The 23,256-nt window shown below is 32.1% G+C and overlaps 3 protein-coding genes across 5 annotated transcripts; 2 read left to right on the top strand and 1 right to left on the bottom strand.

Annotated features, from left to right (window-relative positions):
• Positions 1 to 2,586: 2,586 nt before the first annotated feature.
• On the bottom strand, positions 2,587 to 4,269 carry LOC144575571 (uncharacterized). Of its 2 annotated transcripts, none has more exons than XR_013518470.1 (3): positions 4,121 to 4,269; positions 3,352 to 4,039; positions 2,587 to 2,976 (listed from the first exon to the last, which is right to left on the bottom strand). XR_013518470.1 is itself a non-coding variant. In XM_078325763.1 (3 exons), exons 1-3 carry the CDS (start codon positions 4,128 to 4,130, stop codon positions 2,822 to 2,824), a joined length of 498 nt encoding a protein of 165 aa, XP_078181889.1. In that variant the 5' UTR covers positions 4,131 to 4,269; the 3' UTR covers positions 2,592 to 2,821. The 2 variants fall into 2 exon arrangements, 1 of the variants encoding a protein (XP_078181889.1); XM_078325763.1 differs by having other exon boundaries at positions 2,592 to 2,976; positions 3,707 to 4,039.
• Positions 4,270 to 4,446: 177 nt separating this feature from the next.
• LOC144575520 (large ribosomal subunit protein uL3-like) lies at positions 4,447 to 8,500 on the top strand. Its single transcript, XM_078325687.1, has 6 exons — positions 4,447 to 4,582; positions 5,887 to 5,971; positions 6,069 to 6,179; positions 6,846 to 7,150; positions 7,232 to 7,641; positions 8,067 to 8,500. Exons 2-6 carry the CDS (start codon positions 5,887 to 5,889, stop codon positions 8,326 to 8,328), a joined length of 1,173 nt encoding a protein of 390 aa, XP_078181813.1. The 5' UTR covers positions 4,447 to 4,582; the 3' UTR covers positions 8,329 to 8,500.
• Positions 8,501 to 19,839: 11,339 nt separating this feature from the next.
• Positions 19,840 to 22,837, top strand: LOC144575632 (multidrug resistance protein). Of its 2 annotated transcripts, none has more exons than XM_078325840.1 (3): positions 19,840 to 20,500; positions 21,296 to 21,669; positions 22,575 to 22,837. In XM_078325840.1, the coding sequence occupies exons 2-3, from the start codon at positions 21,355 to 21,357 to the stop codon at positions 22,725 to 22,727; spliced, it is 468 nt and encodes a 155-aa protein (XP_078181966.1). In that variant the 5' UTR covers positions 19,840 to 20,500; positions 21,296 to 21,354; the 3' UTR covers positions 22,728 to 22,837. The 2 variants fall into 2 exon arrangements, with proteins under 2 accessions (XP_078181966.1, XP_078181965.1); XM_078325839.1 differs by having other exon boundaries at positions 19,842 to 20,500; positions 21,271 to 21,669.
• Positions 22,838 to 23,256: the final 419 nt, after the last annotated feature.

Here is a 23,256-nt window from a genome sequence, read left to right as displayed (position 1 = left end):
TTGATGGCAATTAATCAATAATAATTGGTCATTAATATCTTAATGAATCACATTTGATCAAAAGGAAATTGAACAGAAACGTATATCAAAATAAAATGAATAATAAAGAGGTCTATCTGACAGGCGCATCTTAGATAAAAAGTTTCAGTTTATTCCCTCAAATTTATAAATATTAAAAATAGAGATTTTAGAAAAATTATTAACGAGAGAATTTTGAGTTTTTAGAACTCAAGTTCCAACAATACGCAGAGAGTTGGCCATGAAATTCAAACAGATATTATCACATTATTAGTATTATTTTGTTCCTCCTGCAACCTCCAGATATGGTTGCAATATATACAGGGGCAAAATCCGGATAATTTACAGGTTTTGGCAAAAATGTGAGGCATACTTTTGTAATTATTTTAAATATAAATTATATTTTTATAATTACTTTTGAGAAAAACGTAGACGTAGAATAATATTTTGGAGGGAAAAAAAATCATGGTAGGCACAATTTTATATCCTTTTGTAACTTAAGTATATTTTTTTAATTTTTTTAAATACATAAAAATCACAGAAGTATATATTTGATCAAAGCCCAATTACATGAACAATAACCAAGCAACAAAAAGAGAAATTATTTTTTAAGGAATAAAGATAATTTCAGATTCTTAAGAGCTTTGACATTACTTAATTGGTATAATTTATAATTTATGGCTGCAAAATTACTCAAGAGATCAAAGCTGTACACTAAATCAGTGTCATGATAGCAGCTAATTAATGTATTATTTTTCGTATGAAAGATCACAGATTTTTAGAATTTAATGTTCACAATGAAAAGGAATTGAAAGTTTTTTATTTTAATTCCAGCTGTGTCATGCAAATTTCCTAGTATATTCATTTTTATATTAAATTAGTTGTTTTATTTTAGCACTATGTATACCATAACCATTAAACTTTTGCACACCTATTAGTATTTTTCTTAAAAAATAAAGAAACACCTACTATGTTATATCTTGCTAAATTGCTCAGTAATATATGTATATTAGGATCCCTCATTTTACAACGCATAATTAAATTTATCATGAAATTAACCAGGAAAATTAACACATGTATTATTAATGCTGTAAACTAGATGAGATGCGACTACTGTCACTAGCTCTATACCAACAACAGGGGATCCGGATCCCCTTTGCATTATACCTCTACATAAAATCCAAATATTATGCAAAGAACACAAATTATGCTACATCATATAGTTTGTCGCTTCCTACGGTTGATGGTACAACTAATATTTCTATACTCCTACCGTTGTATTTATACAGAAATATGTATAGAAGAAAACTATATTGTACGATATCACATCTTTCTCCACCGTCTTAGTTGATGGCTTCAACCTAGAAGCTTCTCTCCACCATTGAATTTCTCAAATTTTATATTATTTTTGCAGCATTATTATGGAATTGTAAAATGATATAATTTCATCAATAAATTTATACGCAGGGAATTTAAAACTAAATAATTTTTTTCTAATTATTAAAACTATGTATAATAAATAACAACACAAATAATTGTATAATAATTTCTACATAATAATTACAAAAAAGTCGTATCACTCCAAAAGTTTTATGATACCTTTTACCTTATACAAATGTACATCAATATAATTTTCAATTAGGGGAAAGAAGCAAGAAACATTAGTCCTATCAACATAATAAAGAAGAGAGATAAATTGAACAGTTGATAGTAGAAGTGTGATATGAAATAGTAAAAAAAAAAAAAAAGTTCAATCAATTTATCAAGTCTATCGTTCTTTTTAATTATTTTATTTATCTGTACGTAGCATAGCGGTGAAAACAGATCGATACGAAGCGGGTAGAGTTTCCGTCTAATATCCCACCCGTTTTCACCCCAACTCAAAAGTCAGAATTGAGTTTCTCAACCCGAGATGCAAATATTATTTATAAATAGAGGAGGGTTCAAATGCACTCAAATTTTTGTGTACCAAAATGCACCCTATTCTTTTTCTTTATTTTCAAAGTTCAAATAGTCAATCCGAACCGTTAGATGCGATATATATATTAAGATGTTCTTGGAGACCAAATTTTACATTTTTTGAAATTTTTTTTACTATTTATTAAGCCACTTTGAAAAATCGCTGATTCAATGGTCCAGAAAATGTAAAATCAGCGATTTTCAAAGTGGCTTAATAAATAGTAAAAAAATTCCAAAAAATGTAAAATTTGATCTCCAAGTACATCTTAATATATAGATCGCATCTAACGGTTCGGATTGACTATTCGGACTTTGAAAACGAAGAAAAAAGATTTGAAAGATAGGGGTGCATTTGGGTGCACAAAAATTTGGGTGCATTTGAACCCTCCTCTTATAAATATGTTCATTTAACAATTTATCAGGGTTTAATAAAAAAAACTGGCTTATTTATCAAGGCTTGATAAAAAAAAACCTGAGTCTCATTATTGTGAATGTCAAGTAATACCAAACTAAACCTTGATCGATCATAAATGTAGATAGGTTCTAAAATTCAATTTAACACAATATGAATCGGTTTATGTCAAGACGTCTATTTACCCTTTTTACGTTGTCTTTCGGACAATAGTATATTCGAAATCTAGCATCAATTGGATTTTATGAAAATAAGATCAGAGTTCTTTGTGAAAAAAAAAAAAAAAAACTACCTTCAAATTTTATTATGCCAAACACTACAAAAATATTTTCAAAAAAAATCTAGATTATCACACAACAAATAACTATATAGAAAAATAAAAAACTCCAAAAATCTAAGAATAGAGCTTTCCCGTATTTTTTTGAAATTCTTTCATTTGAACTCTTCTTGCAATAACTCATATGAGTCCCATTGGAGCTCCGATTCATCACTGAGTCTATAAAAACTAAGAACGGTGTGGATACTGGTGATTAATTTTAAATAACAAACCTCTGAGGATGCCCCAACTTCAATAGCTTCTTCTTGACCTGCATACATCCCATATGCAACTCTTCTTCATCAATTGCAACATATGAAGCTTAAAAACGCTCCTTAAGTTAATGCAAGGGTAAACAAATTTCTCACAGAACCCGACAAAAGTGCATATACAACTGTTCTCCATAATGCACAACCAGAGGTAGACAATAGCCTTACATGGGCTAAAATTGTTTTTCAAAATCCAGTGGTAGGCGCCATACTAGGTCCACCCGTGATAATGCATATTGATATTTCTTATGAACAGATGCAAACAGGTAGGTTTAACATATTTCTCGACAAGTAAATGCAGAGAGGTGCACACAAGGTATGGTTTCCGATAATAAGAAACAAAATGAAAACAAACAATTGTTCTTGCATGACATCACCTTGGAATTCTGCATAGCAATTTTAGTTCTTTCTCGAATGCGGCGAATAGTCTTTGTATCAATTTAAATACAACAAAAACATAAAAATTAGCAATGATCTATACACTAAAAATTACATAATTCATGAGGTATATCTTTAAATACATCTGCAGTTATATGCTTTGGTTCATACCCAAATAAACAATACTGCAACATCACATACACAATTTGATAGACTCATGTTTTATATGTTTTTCTAACTATTTTTGGGTGTACAAATATTCATGCCAGTAAAACTGGTACAAGTTAATGTAAGAACAAACAAAAAATTCCACAAAAATTACAATTACAAAGGCACGAGTTAATTTAAATCAACCTGGACTATGCTTCCTTCCTTTATTCCAAGGAGTATTTCCCTTATTAGCACTTGAAATCCTCGACTGTCTCAAAATCTCTTTCTCATCGATACCAGAATTCTCCTGAGAATCATCTTGAGACGCTCCAAAATTCCAACCAGAACCAATCTGTGTCTCTGAACTAGAACTCAGAGCTATCGACTCACTCTCAATAGTTGTGAGAGCACAAATCGCATACTCAAATTTGAATTTTGTGTGCAATTTAACAGAAAACCCTTGCCGTCCCACTAATCTCTTGTTACTCGGTAAAGGAAATTTCAAGTCAGCATGTGAAAACACCTTTGTATTGCTCACTGCATTGAAAGGATAAAACACAATTGAATCCAATTGAGAACATTAAAGTAAAAAGAAAAAGGTTGTTAGAGAGCAGTTACAAGTGGCCATAGGAGAAGAGAAAAGCAGCTTGGGAATGGGCAACGCGCAGCACAGTTACAAGTTCAGTGGCGGTGGCATGCCTATGGGAACTGTGAAGCGAAGGTTTTACCTTTCGCTCAGTCTTTTTTTTTTTTCTCTCTCTATCTCAGCTTATGATTTGTGAGCTACTATTCAACTAAAATGAGATATTTTAAACGGCGTTTTCAAATGGGCTTTTATGGGCTAGACTTAATCCGAAGTTTCGATAAGCCCAAGATGCCATCGCCGCAATGTATCTTATTTCTAGGGTTTCATTTTGTAAAACAAGATGCTCCCTGAGTGGTTTATAACCGTTCATTTGTGTAGTCAGGACTGAATCTCGTTCGTTCGTGTTCATATAAATACCAAGCTGACAGTATACCCTCGCTAACTCGCCGCCTTTGTTTCCGCTCTCCTTCGCTTCGATCTCTCCCTGCTTCGAGGTTCTTTTCGTGCTTTAGCATCTCTAATTTATGTTTGTATTTATCAGTCCTTTAGTTATTGTATTAGTTATTGTGTGATTGAGGATTTGATGGTTGTTTTTGCAAGTGATCTCGGAGAAAGGTTGCGATTTTCTTTGTAGTCCTAGCGGATCAAGATCATTTATCTAATTTTGATAGTATTAGTCTTTTAGCCTCTTAGGCCTTTTCTCTGTTGTCAATTGTTGTTATTGTACATTGAATTACCACTGCTAATGCAACATCTTTTGAGAGTTATGGTTTTAAATTAATTAATCCTTTTTATATGTATATTTTGAGATGCTTGGCTTAAATAGTGTGAATGGCATCCTTATCTGGTAAAGTGGCTAAATTAGTGTCCAAAATATTGTATGATTAATCAAGGCTGGAGTCTCTGAAATGCTCTCTTATTACCCAATAAAGGAAAACATGAGAGCTGTGAGAATTGGTACCATTTTTGGTGCCATAGGCCTTTGGTTTTTGGACACTTATTTTGCTGTTTTACCAGATTTAGGCTGTTACTGTTCATATTGCCTGGCCGTCATCTCAGTTATATTATTTTCGTTATCTAAAGTATTATGAAGTATTATGTATATTTCGCAAGTAGCATATGCATTTTCTAGTATATGTAATATTGGTAGTTTGAATAGATTTTTAACTTGCATTATTCAACATCAAATTATGTTGGTAGTTTTATTTGTAATTATTTTCCATACCAACTTTAGCTGGTATATTATATGTCACACCAAATAAGGTATGAAGGTTATTTTTTGCATTGAATATTAATGCTAATTCTGAACATGAAATTTTCTAGTATTAACTATGGGTGCAATACTTGCAAACAAATATGTGAAATAATACCTCAGACGTGTTGAAATCATTTAACACAAATGATGAACAGGAACCAAGAGTATGAAACTAAGACACACATGACTCCATAGATATCTAATAAACCAATGCAAGATAGCTAAATAAATGACACAACTAGAAATTTTTAAAGCTTATTTTAGAACTGTAGCTTTTTTCAAATCACAACCAAAAACCCAACAGATGGCTGCTCAATAAATGTGTTGCTAAGATCTACTTGATATATCCTCTTTATTGTGTTTAACTTAATAAACCACTGTATGTAGTATAAATGTTTGCTTATAACTAGGTGTTGCGTCATAAGTTTGAGACACCGGGGACAATTTTTCTCTCAACTTCATTCCACTAAAATAACCTTTTGCTTTGTATAAAGTATTTTAAGAAAACTATTTTATATAGCATATGAATTTGTGTAAAAACAGATGTCACATCGTAAGTTTGAGCATCCACGTCATGGTTCTCTTGGCTTCCTTCCAAGGAAGCGGGCCAACCGTCACAGAGGAAAAGGTTTGTTTCTAATCAAGTTACACTTGAATTGTATCCATTTATACTATTTAAGTATTTTTATTCTTAACATTGTTTTTCTGTTGCTGTTGAAATTCAGTGAAGACGTTCCCGAAGGATGATCAGGCCAAGAAACCACACCTTACTTCTTTCCTCGGATACAAAGCTGGCATGACCCACATTGTCAGGGATGTTGAAAAACCTGGCTCAAGTATGCCCTTTGTTACTTGAAAATTTTCAGATTGATCTTTGCACTCAATTAAATCATTTTGCCAATCACCATAACTTGTTTACTATGAACGGGGATTTTAATTTTGGTAATACGTATTATAAGTGGGTATGTAAAAAGCTCAAGAAATCACCCTTCTAAAAATAAAAAATAAAAACAGAGGGAATTTGAAGTTGCATAATACTTGATGAAAATTTTATATTTTTTCTCAGCTTTTGTTTTTATTTATTGCTTGAAATATCAATATTAGTTCTGAAAGTTTTTATAATAGAGGAGAAACTTCATTACCAATTTTACCCTAACAGGTGATTATAGCTAAAGATAATTCTCAACAGCACACTGTTTTTCCTTACTTCAAATTATTTGTAATTTAGAACAGTTGTTGGTTTCAGTTGTCCAAGTATTGTGTTTTCAAACTATTCCATCAAAGTCTATTGTTATTACAGAACACTTGCAATATATCTGAAAGGTACCAACAAGAAAAAGATATATTACATTTAAGAAGAGGAACTAGTGTTTCCTGACTGTTGAAATGTAATTTTATTTAGCAATAGCAACTTCTATTTGATCACTTGCGAAACAATTATCATTTACTGACTGAAATTATTCTTCTTTTCTTGTTGTTTTTTCATATTTATTTTCATAAAGAACTCCACAAGAAGGAAACATGTGAGGCAGTGACCATCATTGAGGCTCCGCCTATGGTTGTAGTTGGTGTGGTGGGTTACATCAAGACACCACGTGGACTACGCACTCTGAACACTGTGTGGGCCCAACATTTGAGCGAGGAGGTTAAGAGGCGCTTCTTCAAGAACTGGTACAAGTCCAAGAAGAGAGCCTTCCTCAAGTATTCTAAGAAGTATGACACAGAAACTGGCAAACAGGAGATCACTGCCCAACTAGAGAAGATGAAGAAATATGCATCTGTTGTTCGTGTTTTGGCTCACACTCAGGTAGATTTTGCAAATTTTACATGTTAATACAATAAATCATATCTAGATTTTGAAAGTCATATCTGTATATTTGTTTTGTAGATTCGCAAGATGAAGGGGCTAAAACAAAAGAAGGCGCACCTTATGGAGATCCAAGTGAATGGTGGCAGTGTAGCAGAGAAGGTGGACTTTGCCTACCAGCTCTTTGAGAAGACAGTACCTGTTGATGCATTATTTCAGAAAGATGAGATGATAGACATAATTGGAGTGACAAAGGGGAAGGGTTACGAAGGAGTTGTCACGCGTTGGGGCGTAACTCGGTTGCCAAGAAAAACCCATAGGGGTCTTAGAAAGGTGGCATGTATTGGTGCATGGCACCCGGCTCGAGTTTCTTACACTGTGGCCCGTGCAGGTCAGAATGGGTATCATCACCGTACCGAGTTGAATAAGAAGGTTTACAAGGTTGGCAAGGCTGGAGATGAATCACATTTTGCCATGACTGACTATGATAGGTTAGTGGGTGTATATTTCTGTGAATTATTAAAAAATGTTCTAGTAATAATTGCAAGATCACCTATACATACTATGGATTTGTTTTTTATATATTGCTAAATAAAATCATTTAAACAGAACAAGCACAAAGAGTTTGGAAGTTACAACAAACAGCTCCATGTAGCAGTGCTACGGTGGAGGGTGGTTTATGGGCTCCTTTGATGAATCTCATTCATTCATTCATTCATTCTCCCTCCGGTGGAGCTGTTTTTTGCAACTTACAAAACCTTTGTGTTGGTTTCGTTTAAAGTATTTTATTTAGTTCTATTTAACAAAAAAAATCCATATGATGAGTGCTAGCAACTAGTATATTATCAGCCATTGTTTGTAAGTTTCAGAAGCCTGACTAAATCTGGAACTTAATACTGGAAATTGTAAAATGCAGGACTGAGAAAGACATAACACCAATGGGAGGATTCCCACACTATGGCATAGTGAATAATGACTATCTGATGATAAAAGGGTGTTGTGTGGGGCCTAAGAAGAGAGTGCTGACATTGAGGCAGTCTCTGCTCAAACAAACCTCTCGTCTCGCAATGGAGGTGATCAGTTTGAAGTTTGTAGACACCTCTTCCAAGTTCGGCCATGGCCGCTTCCAGACCACCGATGAAAAGCAAAAATTCTATGGAAGGGCAATCAAGGCTTAAAATTTTTGGGGTTTGTAGTTGGTTTTAATGTTGTCAATTATAACTTGCCAAGTTTTGAGGCTTTTTTTTCAGGTCGGTATTGGTACTTAAATCAGCCTAGTTGTTGGATATCTTTTTTTCTCTTTCAGATGATACTTTATAATTTTGTTTGGTAAAAAGAATATTTGCTCAATCTGGTATTTCTAATGTTTGATGAGGTTGAAGTTTTCCCAGTTAGCTGAGTTAATTCTTTTTAACTTTCCATTTGTCTGAAGATGACAACCATTGGTAAAGAGCTTTCTTTTTTTAGTATAAACATTCTATCCAGATGTTCTAAGCATGGAATTTGTGTATAATAACACTTGGGTAGATAGAAGTTAGGTACATTATTTAAAAGTGAATCTGCTATTCTGCACGCTTATAATATTTAAAAGTGAAGTCTTCATTGGGGCAGTTGATGTAGAACTTTTCTCACTACTAGATCCAAATGAGAATGCTCCTAACCTCCTGCGAATCTTTAAGTGAACTGGAGAATTGCAAATTTTGATTGTGATTTTTACACCTTGTTTGGATGGAGAGTAGAGGAAGGGAGGGAATGGAAAGAAACAAAAACTTTCCGTTGAATCGTGTTTGGTTGTTAAAATTATGTCGGAGGTGAAATGTTTAACCTTGTATCATTATAATTAATAGAATCGGTTTTCCTTCCAAATTGGGGTGTAATGGATGGAAAGAAATTTTGTTACAAATATTTTTAGAAAAAATAACACAAATGCCTAATCCTATATTTTACATATATAATTTTCATATAAGATTTTTTCCTCAAACCTACAACAGTCACCGAATTTCTCATTAACCTCCTAAATTTTAGTCAACCAAACAAAAAATAAGACGGAAAGGAAAGTTACATTTATTTTCTCTCATTAATCATCCAAACACGAAGATGTTAAATATGTTAATCTTCCTTTCTATTCCATTCCATTCTCTTCTATTCTTAACCTCCTATTCCTTCCTTTACTCTCCATCCAAACATGGTGTTAATCTGTGATCCAGAAAGTATGATAAAATCTCAAATCCATTGGCGAAGTAATGATTTAAGGACAATGATCTGATATCTTGTAATTATTTTGCCAAAGAACTTTTGTCAGTAGGTAATGTTGTCACGTCAAGAAAGTTCAAATTTGAATAATTTTTCTTCATTTCTTTCTACTGAATTGAATCGAAATCTTATTCCATACGGTTTTAACGAGGGCCTTGAGAACTTGAGAAACAATCATGCTATGGATTCATATCTCAATTTTCAAAGTTCAATTGTTCAAACAGCTGATTCTAGTATTTTTACAAGTTTACAATTTTTCTAGTATTTTTTTCAAATAGATAAAAAAATCACTTGATATAATAATATACAACAGAAGTAGTAGTAATGATAATAATAATACTTAGGTTAGCGCATTATAAAAATGCAAAATGTTAGCTGTTTTCATCAAAAAACTCATAAAGTTATGTCCTAAAAATAGATATAGTTTTGTGGATTGTTACTCTTTTCAGAATTTGGATTAGACAAAAAATTCCAAGTTCGCTGTGCTTCACGATCTGTACCAAGCCCATTTGATAGCAAAGGGCAAGCATGCATTGTTATAGGGAATGTTTGGAAGAAATAAGAATAGCTAAAATAGAAGACTATTATAGAATAGAGGCTTTTCGGAATAGCAACGTGTTTCCAAACAATATTTTTGTTATTCAAAATAGTTAAAATAGTTGCTATTCTCTATTCCTTGTAAATGTTGATATAGCTACTATTCAAAAGTGTGAAGAGAGATAAAAAAAAAATGCCTACTTCCCAGATTTTCGCTAATACAGTCCCGAAATTATAAAATTGACACTGCTTCTGTTATCTCCACGTCGTAACAATTTATTTAAGACCCCACTTACCTATCTTTTCTCTTAATTAGCACCTTGTTAGCACTATTATTTATCGGTTACAACTATTCATTGTTCCAAATGTACAATCCAAACAACATTTTTATTAATCCGAATAGCACCATTTTTATACTAATATGAAAATCACTATTTTTTTCTATTCTCATTTGCTATTCTTAAATTTCACTATTTTAGCTATTCTAATTTCCATTCAAACGTATCCATAGTGATTTGCTGTACAGATCTACACAAATAAAGATTCCACAGCAAATCTTTCTTTGTGGAAAATCCGAAGAACAAATCTCAGTCATCTTCGCTCCAAATCTCCTGTAGTTTCTCCTGTCATAAATGCTAATTATTAATTATTAGGTTACCTATTCGCATCAGAAGATTAGAATCCAAAGACCTTGCTACGATAAATAAGAATTCTGGAACCAGATCTCCTGCCCTGTGGGGTGCAGGAATTCCTGCTCCCAGAGTCACTGCGGGGTGGGTCCAGTTACTGTTAAAGGATTTAGGGTTAAAGTGGTTTTGGGTTTAGGGTTATATGGGAACCCACTCTGCAGTGACTCTGGGGGCAGACGATTCGGTTCCAAGAATTCTGGCCTATTTTCTTATACGCCCCTCAAGTTTTATGGTTTATGTTAAAATAAAAGAACAATAGGCCTGAAAAATATACCAGAGGGTAGAAAGAAAGGGACCGTTATTTGTTTTGTCATGTTACATGTGACGATCACGTCACGCTATTATCAGTTTTGTCACGTTACATGTGTCGATCATGTGTCGTGATTGTCTTCCATCATCTTAGTTATCTCACATTACGTTATACATATTAATCTGACCACGTCAGAGGCAGAGTTGGACTTTTAAACTATGAGGGTCAATCATGTAAATTTTTTATGTAGAGAATGGGGGTCAAGTTTATCGTACATGACAGTTTACTCTAAATTATATATAAAATTATGCATAAATACAAAAAAATACAAAAATGACAATCAATTGATCTCCATTGTTACTTTTTACCTCCACCTCTGGATCACGTGATTAATTTTTTCAACATTATTTCTTAATTATAATTTATTTTATAATAGTTTCTTTTTTTATATATTTTGTTATGTTTTTTTAATAAATTTAAAACTTGTAAATAATAATTAAACACGATCAGCCATATTATGTGTGGTCACGGTATGACAACACATGGCACGATTATTCACACGACGTGATTGTCATTTACTATTTTAGTCACATTATGTTATGTAAAAGTAAATTTTGATTACATATCGTAACATGACCAAATAACGACGTGTTAATCACGTCATGTCACGTTTTTCTTCACTAGTTTGCAGATCTTTGAATAAAAATCAATTACAAGAAGCGAGATTTGTGTACTTTTGAAGATCGTTGGAACCCACTTCTCTCTTCATCAAAATTTTACCTTTTCTTTCATCTCCTTCATCTTCTTTTTCCATCTACCATGTTTTTTTCTACTTTAGTTAGTCAATCAATACTAAAAAGAGGTTTTGGGGAAGCGACCAAATGCTTTTTCTTTATTTTTGGCGGGAAGAGCACAAGAGGGGAGACATGTGAGCCCCTCTAGCTTTCATGCCTTTGTGGTCTCTACTCTCTACTTATCAGCATCCCTGTTCCACAACTACCTTTCTCTATGCTCTCTTTTGACATCTTCTCAAATTTGTCTTCCCCTTATTTTTAACAAATTCTTTCCTTTTTTTTATTGGACCCCACATACATTCACGAGATGTAACCGTAAGATATTATTACGAATTTATGATTCATCAAAATGAGAACATATGTGACTTTTATGACATAATTTTTTTTAGTAAGGCTTGGGTACTATGGATAGCATAAGGTCATCTGTGCTACGACTTCAAAATCTTATCGTATAAGCTCAGTGGCGTAGCCAAGATTTTCATTAGGGATAGACAAAATAAATTATTATTATATTAATAATTATTATTATTTTATTTAAATAATTAAATTATTAAATATTATTAAATAATTTTCATTGGAAGCGGAATCGGTAATTAATCATGAATTAAAATTGAGAAAATCAGTAGAAATCCACCGAATTAGATCGAAAACTCGATTTTTTTGAAAGTTTACTTTGAAGCATAGTTCACAAGACTCTTTTATTAAAATTTAGCTCATTTTGAATAGTTAAACATAATAAAAATATTTTAATGCATTACATTAAATTTCAGTATATTACTTTATAAAACATTTTAGTTTATTCCTTTCACAAAAAATAACAAATTTATTGTGGTCCCACGATCATAACATTCTTATTAACCTTCTTCTTGTCAGAATATTTCAAAATAGATTGATGAAAGACTATCAAAATTGTAACGACTCGGCCAATTTCACTAATCGAGAGTTTTGACTCAGTCAGGAGTAGACAAAACTCAAATCTAGAGGTAAACAAAACCTAAATCCAAACCAAATATATACGATCTTGGTACCGTATTTCAAAATCCAGGGGTAGGCGGCTGCCTACCCCTGGATACAGGTGGCTCCGCCACTGTATAAGCTTCAAACTTCGATTTAAATAGTTCAATAAATTAGTTATATAATAAACTTGTAGAATACTATTTTTTTTGCTATTTTTTATGATTTATGAAAAATGACAAAATATAGTCTAAAATGTTGACAATTTTCTTTTATTTTTAAGTCATAATTGATCATATTTCATAAATCATAAAAAATAGCAAAAAAATAGTAAAAATAGTAAAAATTAGTACTGTACAAGTTTATTATATAACCAATTTATTGAACTACTTAAATCGAAGTTTAAAGTTTATACGATAGATTTTTGAGACCGTAACACGGATGACCTTATGCTATCCGTAGCACTCAAGCCTTACTCTAATTTTTTTTTTTCAATCATATTTGCTACTTAATATGTTTTTTTTGCATATGCGAATGCTGCCAGACACAGAGAAGGTGACCTTTGCACTTTATACCTTTTTTTTATAGTTAATTAGCGTTTATTCGTTAGTTGGTAATGCTTGCCAGCACTGGGCCTCTGTTGCAGGAAAAAGGTAGCTCAGTAACACACTAAGATATGCTTTACTTAATCTCACTGGCATATTTTATATCTTTTTAATTCCTGTGGAGTTGTGGGGACCCTCTGATTTTTTGCTTCTTGGATCCAATGCTTGGTTACCTGGATTTCAAGTGGGTCGGGTTCAAGATGATCCGTTAAGATTATACCCAACATGAGTTCATACAATTACAGTGACAAATGAATTATTCGGGTTCGGTTCGGTGATGTCAAAAATTCGTGATTCGGGAATAATTCGGAATTATCTGAAATAAAGATCTCAGTTCTACAAGAAAGCAAAAAAAAAATGTTATGGGAAAATTTTGTGAATAATTAGTAAAATTCGGAAAAAATTCGCAAATTATTCGGGTATAATTCGGTCAAAGTTCGGTCAACCGAATAATTCGGCATTCGGTTCGTCATCACAAAAAAAAATGAATTATTCGCAAATAATTCGAATATAATTTGCAAATCTGGTGACTATGCAATCATACAATTATGTAAACATATGAAAGGGATTATATATATTTATATATTATTTCACAATCATATATTCTTTTCTTATAATTTATTAATGTTGAGTTTAAAAATTGCTACTGTGCCTATCGGATCATATATTTCCGGATCAACTGGGTTATTGGTAATTTTGGTATCCATATTCGCTATCATTCATTTAGTTATATCTCAAATTTGTTAATTAATGAAGCACGTTCCCAAATAATATGTTAATGAAGTTCAATTGCTTCTCTCTCTCTTTTTAAGTGACAAGTAGACTTGCTATTATTACAATAATCAAATTCTAACCATTCTTTGTCTCAGGTTTAGTAACAAGCTCCAATGAAGATTTATTACTTAAAGAAGTTGTTGTGCGTTGTAAGTAACAGGTCCATTATGGTATTATGAGAACTGCGGCTTGCTTAATTAATACATTAATTAGGCGATTTATTATATAAGATAAACAAAAAAGGATGGGCCATTGAAGGGGTAAAGATTTTAACAGAGCAGTTTTAGCTTCATGCTGCTCAAGCAGAACCATATGCAACTCTTTGTTGATTCTATTGTCTGTGCGCTGCATGAAGCCAAAACTACTCTGTTAAAATCTTTACCCCCATTGAAGTGCAAAGCTTAGACAATTAGTCTTAGTCTGTATAATTCATGTCTCTCCTTTTTTGATAAAGCATGAGAACCTGTCAATATTCATTGCGTTTGCTGAACTCAATTCATACAAAACATAGAATAAAAATAAAGCACAAGGAACCAAATTCCAACTTTCAATAAATCCCACAAAATTGAGCCTTCAAATCCGAATTCCCAAAATAAGTTCCATAAGACCATAACCACTTTCATACAAACCACAAAATAAAATCATCATAAAATGTTCAGAAATAATTAGCCTGTCATTGATAGCATCCCTAGCTGAAATTAAATACATGCTCTATGTAAATAATTGAGAATATATCTACAATTTTAATTTTTTTACTTTAAACAGTATATTTTTTTTTAATATCAAGTGAATTTATATTAGAATTACCCAATAAAATGATGTAATCGAAATGCACAAGAGATGTATACTATCACAATATCACAATAATGGTGCCAAATTTTAAAATGTAATATTGATCTGATTGTGATATATTGCAAGAATAACGCTCTTCATATTAATTAATAGTCAATCTAAACAATATTTATAATATGAGCTAGGCTACGGTGAGTTGCAAAGTAAAACAACTATTTTACTTCACGCTCATATTTTGCGATTTTAAAGTTTAAAACGTCGATCCGAACCGTTCATCTTGTTCTTCATATTGAAATGTGCTTGGAGACCAAATTTTACATTTTTTGGAATTTTTTTACTATTTATTAAGCAATTTTGAAAGTCGCTGATCGGATGGTCCAGAAAATTTTACTATTTTTTTACTGTTCACAGCAAAACAGCAATTTTAAAAAATGCTTAATAAATAGTAAAAAAATTCCAAAAAATGTAAAATTTGGTCTCCAAACACATTTCAATATGGATTAAACATCTAACGGTTCGGATCGATCGTTTGGACTTTCAAAATAAAAATACGGCTTAAAGTAGAAACGCGTTTTACTTCGCAACTCACCGTAGCCCACCTCTTTATAATATAATGAATATCACCGAATTAATATTGTTTTCTTCTACTGTTCTCACATACATTATGCTTCAAGGAATATTGAATCGAGACACAGAAATAAAAACAAACATGTATCTTTCACAGCTCTAAATTTTGTTTTGAAAATATCATTTGGTATATTCAGTACCAGAAAATGTTAGATGTCGTAGCTTGGGGACAGGAGACATAGTAATTTGACATGTCTAGACTGTAGGTCCCTGTTGCAATGAAACCCTCCAAAAAGGTTCCATGCCTACACCACACCACATTTCTTTAGACAACACAAAGCATTTCAGATCCTTTTTTACGAGATTTATATTATAATCCGTGTAATAAGTCATTGACGTGGGATCCGTCAGCCGCACAGTAACAAATGAATTATTCGAGTGAGGTGAGGTGAGGTTAAAAATTCATGATTTAGGAATAATTCGAGAATGATTCGGAATTATCCGGATCAGAGATCTCAGTCCTATAACTACAAGAGATTTAAAAAAAAAAAAAAAAAACATACAAAAATGTTATGGAAAAAATCGGGAAATTTTTTCGAATAATTTGTAAAATTCAGAAAAAGTTCGTAAAATTCACGAATTATTCAGATTTAATTCAATCAAAGTTCAGTCAACTGAATTAGCGTTCGCTTTAACATCACAAAAAAAAAAGAATTATTGGAAATGAAAGTTCGCTGGTCAGATCTGTATGGATAGTTTGTAACAGAAAACCAGAACTCTCTATTTACATATGATGAGTTGTTTTGTTGTTTGATCCACAGATAAGATGGTCTAAGAGAGAGACTATGTAATATGTTCTTACTAGGAACTTCTATTTTTATTTTTAAAGTTAAAAAAAAATCAATCTTTAATCTAGTAGCAAAGAGTAATATATTTTTTTGTAGGAGATCGTGAGTTCAAAATCTGAGTGGGAGTCCTTATAGACAATTAAGAAAAAAATCGATGAAAACAATTATATTTAAGCTTTGTATTAAAATGTATTTACAGATCAATTTTTTATTTTTTTTATAATTATTTTAGTATAGATTATGTATATAACATTTGGTATTTAAATTTTGAATATAAAGATATGGATCTATAGCACGGAAGGTTACATAATAAGCATATTATCATAACCTCACTCATGTTGTAATTTTATTTTTATCCTTTGCCAAAAGCATATAATGACTTCAGAAAATATGTATTCAATACTTTAGGGTACGTTTAGATGACACATGAATAGTCTAATTCAGGAATAACTGCTATTTCTAGTAAGCTATTCTTACTATTTCACGTTTGGGTGAAAAAAAATGTTATTTTCAACACAAATAATAGCTCGGGTTAGCTGCTATTTCGCTATTCCTATGAAATGTTGGGTTAGCGGCTATTCCGAATTTGAGATTAGCGAGCTATTCTGAGCTATTCTTTGTTTCATCCAAACGTACCCTTTATATAAACTGCCCATAACTAATAAAAATATACCACGCCAAATTAAGGAGCACAATTTGTAAAATTTATTTAGTGGTAATTATAATAAGAAGGTTTCTCAAATAACATTTTTACAGAATTTTATTTCGTCAGACTTATAGTAATATAATTATGAATGCCACAAAAAAAAATTGCTTTATTTACTACTATAATTTTATAATACATTTTTCATCTACTATTTCTCATTAAATTTTCTCAAATATCATCCATATTATATCTATATAGTGTTTTCAGCATTTTAGGAACAAATAAACGAATTAAAAGGAATTTAAAGAATATTTCATACAATACCTGTATTTTTCATGGATTTAACCAATTTTATGAATCACATATGATTTGTTCCCAAATTGTTCGTAGATTTTTTTTTACTTTTTTTTTTATTTTTTTTTACTTTCTACTAAGATGCATACTAATTGCAAAATAAAAATTAACTCTTTTTATTTTTTAGTCGTGTTTTATTATGGAATTTTAGATCTTATCAAATTAATTATTAATTCCGAATTTGTTATTATCACAACAGCTTGTCCGTGCTTCTCTAAGTTCATAGGATTGCCAATAGAGTTGACATGGAAATAACGATATATATATATATATATATATATATATATATATATATATACAGTGAGAGAGATGGGCTATGGTGCATTGCAATGCATAGGCCATGGTGTGCATTGGACCATAAATCACCGATTCAAAGTCCAAATGACCGATCCAAACCGTTCATCCTGTTCTCCATATTAATATGTGCTTGGAGACCAAATTTTACATTTTTTGGAATTGTTTTACTATTTATTAAGCCACTTTGAAAATCGCTGATCCAACGGTGGCTTCTGATTTTACTGTTCCAAACAGTCACCGTTGGATCAGCGATTTTCAAAGTGGCTTAATAAATAGTAAAAAAATTCCAAAAAATGTAAGATTTGGTCTCCAAGCACATATTAATATGGAGAACAAGATGAACGGTTTGGATCGGTCATTTGAACTTTGAATCGGTGATTTATGGTCCAATACACACCATGGCCTATGCATTGCAATGCACCATAGCCCATCTCTCTCTCTCTCTCTCTCTCTCTCTATATATATATATATATATATATTTTTTTTTTTTTTTCTATCGTGTACAATTTTTTTTTTAAATATACTTGTTCTGAAATTGAGTTTCAATAAATTAAGCTCTGGATTAAATCTAAATATTATTGTTGCCAAACAGCATGCAGTTAATCTTGACATACCGAGAAATTGATTGTCAATATTTTAATGATAAAAATATCTTCCCACTAATTTAATGCAATATATATACACTCGGAATTTTAACTGGCAATCTATAAAATCACAGGCGGATCTAGAATTTTCATCAGGGAAAAAAAAATATCAAGTCAGGTTTAAATAACTTATCGGATTTAAATCCATTAACTAATTGAGTACTCGATAAAAAAACAATGTTGTTAACTTATATTTTTCAATAATCTGACTTATAATTTCTGATGCTTTAACTTATAATTCTAATTACCAATCATAATTCAAGAAATTTATTTTGATTTTAACACTAAATTTAACCCGAATTATAAATCAAACATTCAGAGAGAGGCAAAATTTTTTTCAAAGAAGAACAAAATCAATCGGAGGAGAAGCTGTCTCCCTGTTCTACTCTGGATCCGCCCCTGTATAAAATTGCACCGTTTTGCAAACGGTGATAAATAATGGATATAATATGTTTAGAATAATGAAATAACAAAGGATATGAATCAACTTCCCCACTTATTAGTCCCAAAATTTTATATGCCTTGGAAGCAAAGGGTGTTTTCCTTGCTTTGGCTCACGCCTTGCCAACTCCACCTTAGTTTTCTCTTTGCCACTTTCCATGTGATGCCTTCTTTGAATGATTTTGTACTTTTATTGCATTTACTAAGCCTCCTATTGGTTAGGGAACAAATAATTAGGGATTGGGTTTCTTTGTCTCAGTTTCCAATGACATAGTTGTTACTTCTCATGTTCTAATATCTTAGTTCTAATAAAATTTTAGAAAAAAATAAAATAAAAGAGCAATATTTTGACTCAAAACTAGACTTTTTATTGACAAGTACTATGAAATCTCATAAGAGTTTGATTGACCATCCATTAATGATAATTATTTTTTATGGTTTCAGTAATTTTGTAAAATTTATTCTGGCAATAACGAATAACTTGTAATTGACCGTGGTGCTTGTAATAGTTTATTTTTCTTAAAATTTTGTGATGGAGTTTTGGTTAAATATTTTGAATATTTGAAGGGGAAGGTTGAAAATACCTACAATTTTGTGTTTTAATCATGTTTTCATTTTCAAAACTAAAATAATTTAAATTTAAAACTTACATATCAAAATAAATTCATTAGTTATAATCTCATTTTCTCTATGCACACGTAAACAATCAGGACATTTTACTTTTGTTTTAGTTAGTATCAAGAGCTTGTAAAAAGACACCGATATAGATAAATTCCGAACATTGATTATTTTATTCGTTGATTCATTTAAAACTAAGATCGAAAAAGTGATAATTTTTAATGTATCACATCAAATGATTTTATTTTAACATATAAATTATAAAAAAATTATTATAAATTAAAAAATTGAAAGCATAACTAAGACAAAAAAAAATGGATGCATTTCTAACCCTCATCTATTTGATTGAAACATAGCGGTGATAACTTTTTCTGTAGATAAGCTTGTTTTATAAGAGAACTAAAAGTTGAAGCCAAATCACTATTAGATAACTAAAGTTGGCACTAAAACTTAAAACTTGAAAGCAGTAAAAGTAACCTCGTGTTGCCAATTGTACCTAAAATAAAATTTTATTCCGAGATTTCATATGATCGTATCCCTTTGAATGATTTACTTGACAATCAAACACACAGTGACGCAGATTTATTACCTTCCCTGACAAACAAAGAAACAGAGTATAAGTATCGCTCTTTATAATTGTACCTCTTTCTCTTTCTCTTTCTTTCTGAATCTAAACCATGCCAATGGCCATTTGAAGTCTTTTTAGGACCCTCTTATATTTGCTTTTCTCCTCCTGAAATCTAATCATTCCTTCTCTTCTCCCCTATCTATCTCTTTATCTTTTGCTGGCATGTGCAAGAATTCAGCTTTCACTGTTTAAGTGCTTCAAATCAAGACCTTTTTAGTTTACCCAGGTGTGATTTTGGCATTATTTTTGTACAGTTTTGTCAGCCTTTGCGTCAGTATTTGAAATCCCAAGTTTCTTTCAAAAATTAAGTATTTAACATGGATGTATTGTATTGAGTTTGTCAGCTTTTAGCCTTTCCTTTTCTTTGTGGTCCTCTCGTTTTATGCTTTCTCTCTCTCTCTCTCTTTCTTTTCTGAAAACATTGACAGCGGCAGCTAAATCTGTTTTATTCCCTCTCTCTCTCTCTCCTTTCTCTATCTCTTTGCTTCTGTTTCTGAGTGAGGCTTCTTTAAATAAACCAAATTAGAGTAGCTAGTGAGGTTTGCTTGAGAGAGGGAAGGAAAGAGAGATATTTTGCGGGAGCGTGTAAGTTCAGCATTTGGATCCCATTTTTTGGGTTGATGGTATTTCAGAAGTGGAGGTGAAAAGCTCTAAAAAAGGTGCTGAATTTATGCCAATTTATGTTCCAATTTTGAATTTTTGTATCTATTGTTTACATCTTTTCTAAAAATTAGAAGCAGAAAGCTGCTTCAATTATCTGAAGTTCTCAATGCGATAGCAGTAGACTGTAGCCTTTCAGACACACTTTTTATTTCCAAAATAACAGCATTGTGTCTTTTCAAAATACTATTCATCATAATAATTGGTACAACTTTAGTATAACAAATTTAGCTTACCACTTTCTAATTTCAAGTAGAACTTGAGTTTATTTCCACCATTTCATTCACAACAAATCAGGATGTCTTAATTTTTCTTCTCCTAATGGATCCCACACACTATAAGTCATTTCGTCTGAATGAAGCAATGCTTAGAACATTTTGTAGTTAATCTAATTCCCAGCCTTGTATTAAGTGGCTTATGTTTAGCTTTTTCAAAATACTTTTGGTCTCTTACCATAACTCGATGTTGGCTTATTTGTAGTTTACTGGTTGGTTTGACTTTTATAGTTATGCTGTCTTTAAACATTTCTTAGTCATCTGGCTGAGTGTGGTGATGTAATTAACTATTTTAGTAATGAAATGAGCTTAACAGCCTTTTTTTTTTTCAAAAAAAAACCTATAAGTCATTTCGTATTAAACTAGAAAAAGAATGCAATATTAATACCACATGGACCAATTCAAGTATTATTATTATTGTTATTATTATTATTGTGCAATTGTTGCAATGCTCTCATTGATGATAATCATCCTCATTTTTCACCATTTTTTAGATTGACAGAAAAAGAAATACAACAGGCCAATTAGCAACCCAAACGACCCGAAAATTGTTCAAGAAAAGAATATCGAACTAAAAAATGAACCGATTTGGAGACGAAACCAAGCAATGGAGTACAGACCCGACAACGGCACCTACAGACCCGATAACAAGCAAAGATGCACCTGCCACGTGGAAGGATTTCGGCATGTCGATGAATGCCATCTCCTTTGGCTTTGCAGCTACTGCTGTTTTGATATCGATGTTTCTTCTCATGGCAATTTTCGAGCACTTCATCAAGCCGAGGATTTCTAGTTCTTTCAATATTAGAGGAACTCGAGGCGGCGATGGGTCTTCGCTTGAGATCGGAAGATCACACGGTGGTGTGCATGGGAAGGTTCACAATTCATCCAAGGTAGGTTCTTTTTCCCTTTCTTTTCGGAATTGGAAAAACAAGTGAGACATGATAAATTGTAGAATTTATTATTTGTTAATAAATGTTGGCTTCAGCATATATAATTAGTCTGTACCAGATGGTACTGTCATAACCTGTATGGTACAAGTTTAATTGTAAATTCCATCTTGACCCAAGTTAATGAAAATACCCACTATATTTTCTAGATTGAGTCTATGGTACTTTGCATAGCGCAAATTGGTCCCTACTAGGGATTAATAATTTTGCTTTCAAAGTTCAAATAGTCGATTAGAACCATTCAATGTTATTTATATATATGTATTTGCAGACTAAATTTTACATTTTTTAAAATTTGTGTACTATTTTTTTAGATAGGTGGCAAACCACTACTTTTGAATGGTCTAGAATATTTAGATCAAGTGATTTTCTACCTATCTAAAAAAAGTAAAAAACAGTAAAAAAAATAAAAAATGATCTACAGGTATATTTTCATATGGAGAACATGTTGAATGGTTAAGATCAAGGTTCTAAATAGCACGGCTATAGCGCTTTCGGACCATAAAAGTTATGACGCAAAAGGCGCTATTGCGGCGCTATTTGGGTATAGCGCTATTTTTTTAGTCAAATCGCTATGACGTGATAAACATTATTTAAACCTTTGGTTCAGATTGATTGTTTGCACTTTAAAAATGGAGATATTGATTCATAGTACGAACCAATCTGCGCTATGCATTGTACTGTAGCCTCACTTTAGTTTCTTTTCAGAATCATTACAGCCAGTTATCTACCAGTAAGTCTAGGCAGTTTCTGGTAAGATTGAAAATTTTCTATGCATATAAATAATTCGCTGTAATTAAGAAACTGTCAGTATATCAATATAATGTGCTTAATAAATGTGACTGCAGGTGGAGTCCCCGGTGCCGTCAAACTTTTCAGTGGTGATGCCAGGTCAGCATTACCCGACTTACATTGCACAGCCGGCGCCTCTTCCTTGTGCAAGAGAAGGCATCCACTGGCCACCTCATCAGCAGGACCATTTTTCGCTTCCCACCTTATAAGTTTTAGTAAATTTATCTTTTTTGTATAGTGGACTCTCTTCCAGGTGGAAATGAGATTTTTGTACATTGTTTTGTATACTTCGATGATCTTATTTGTTCTTTTACCTCATCTTTTTGGCCCCTTTATTCTCCAATGCTGCTTATTCGGTTTTCTTTAGCAAATTCACTAGTTTTTGCAAGTATAAACAATTTTAAATATCCAATAGCATCTTAATATAAAGCAATCATTATGCTTGTGGTCTTCTATATGAACTAATCAAATTTTCTAGAGTTGCTCGATCAAGGGAGTCTCTGTCCCCCCCGGTACCTGAGGTACAATCCAACAAAACAGACGGTCCAGATTAATCTCAGCTGATTCAAATTAGATCCGGTGCCTATTGAAGCTATAGGGGGACTGCTTTGAGATTCGTGCAAGATAAAAAGAACGGTTCAGATTTGACACTTGCACCTCAGGTACCTGGGGTGATACGGATTCCGATCAAGGTCCGGGTGTATATGCTGATTATTGAGTATCTCATTTGAGGAGTAA

The sequence above is a fragment of the Carex rostrata genome, chromosome 24, assembly GCF_964058835.1.
Source record: "Carex rostrata chromosome 24, lpCarRost1.2, whole genome shotgun sequence".
NCBI lineage: Eukaryota > Viridiplantae > Streptophyta > Magnoliopsida > Poales > Cyperaceae > Carex > Carex rostrata.
The sequence above is the reverse complement of the archived record's forward strand: the minus strand, read 5'-3'. Positions and strand labels throughout refer to the sequence as shown.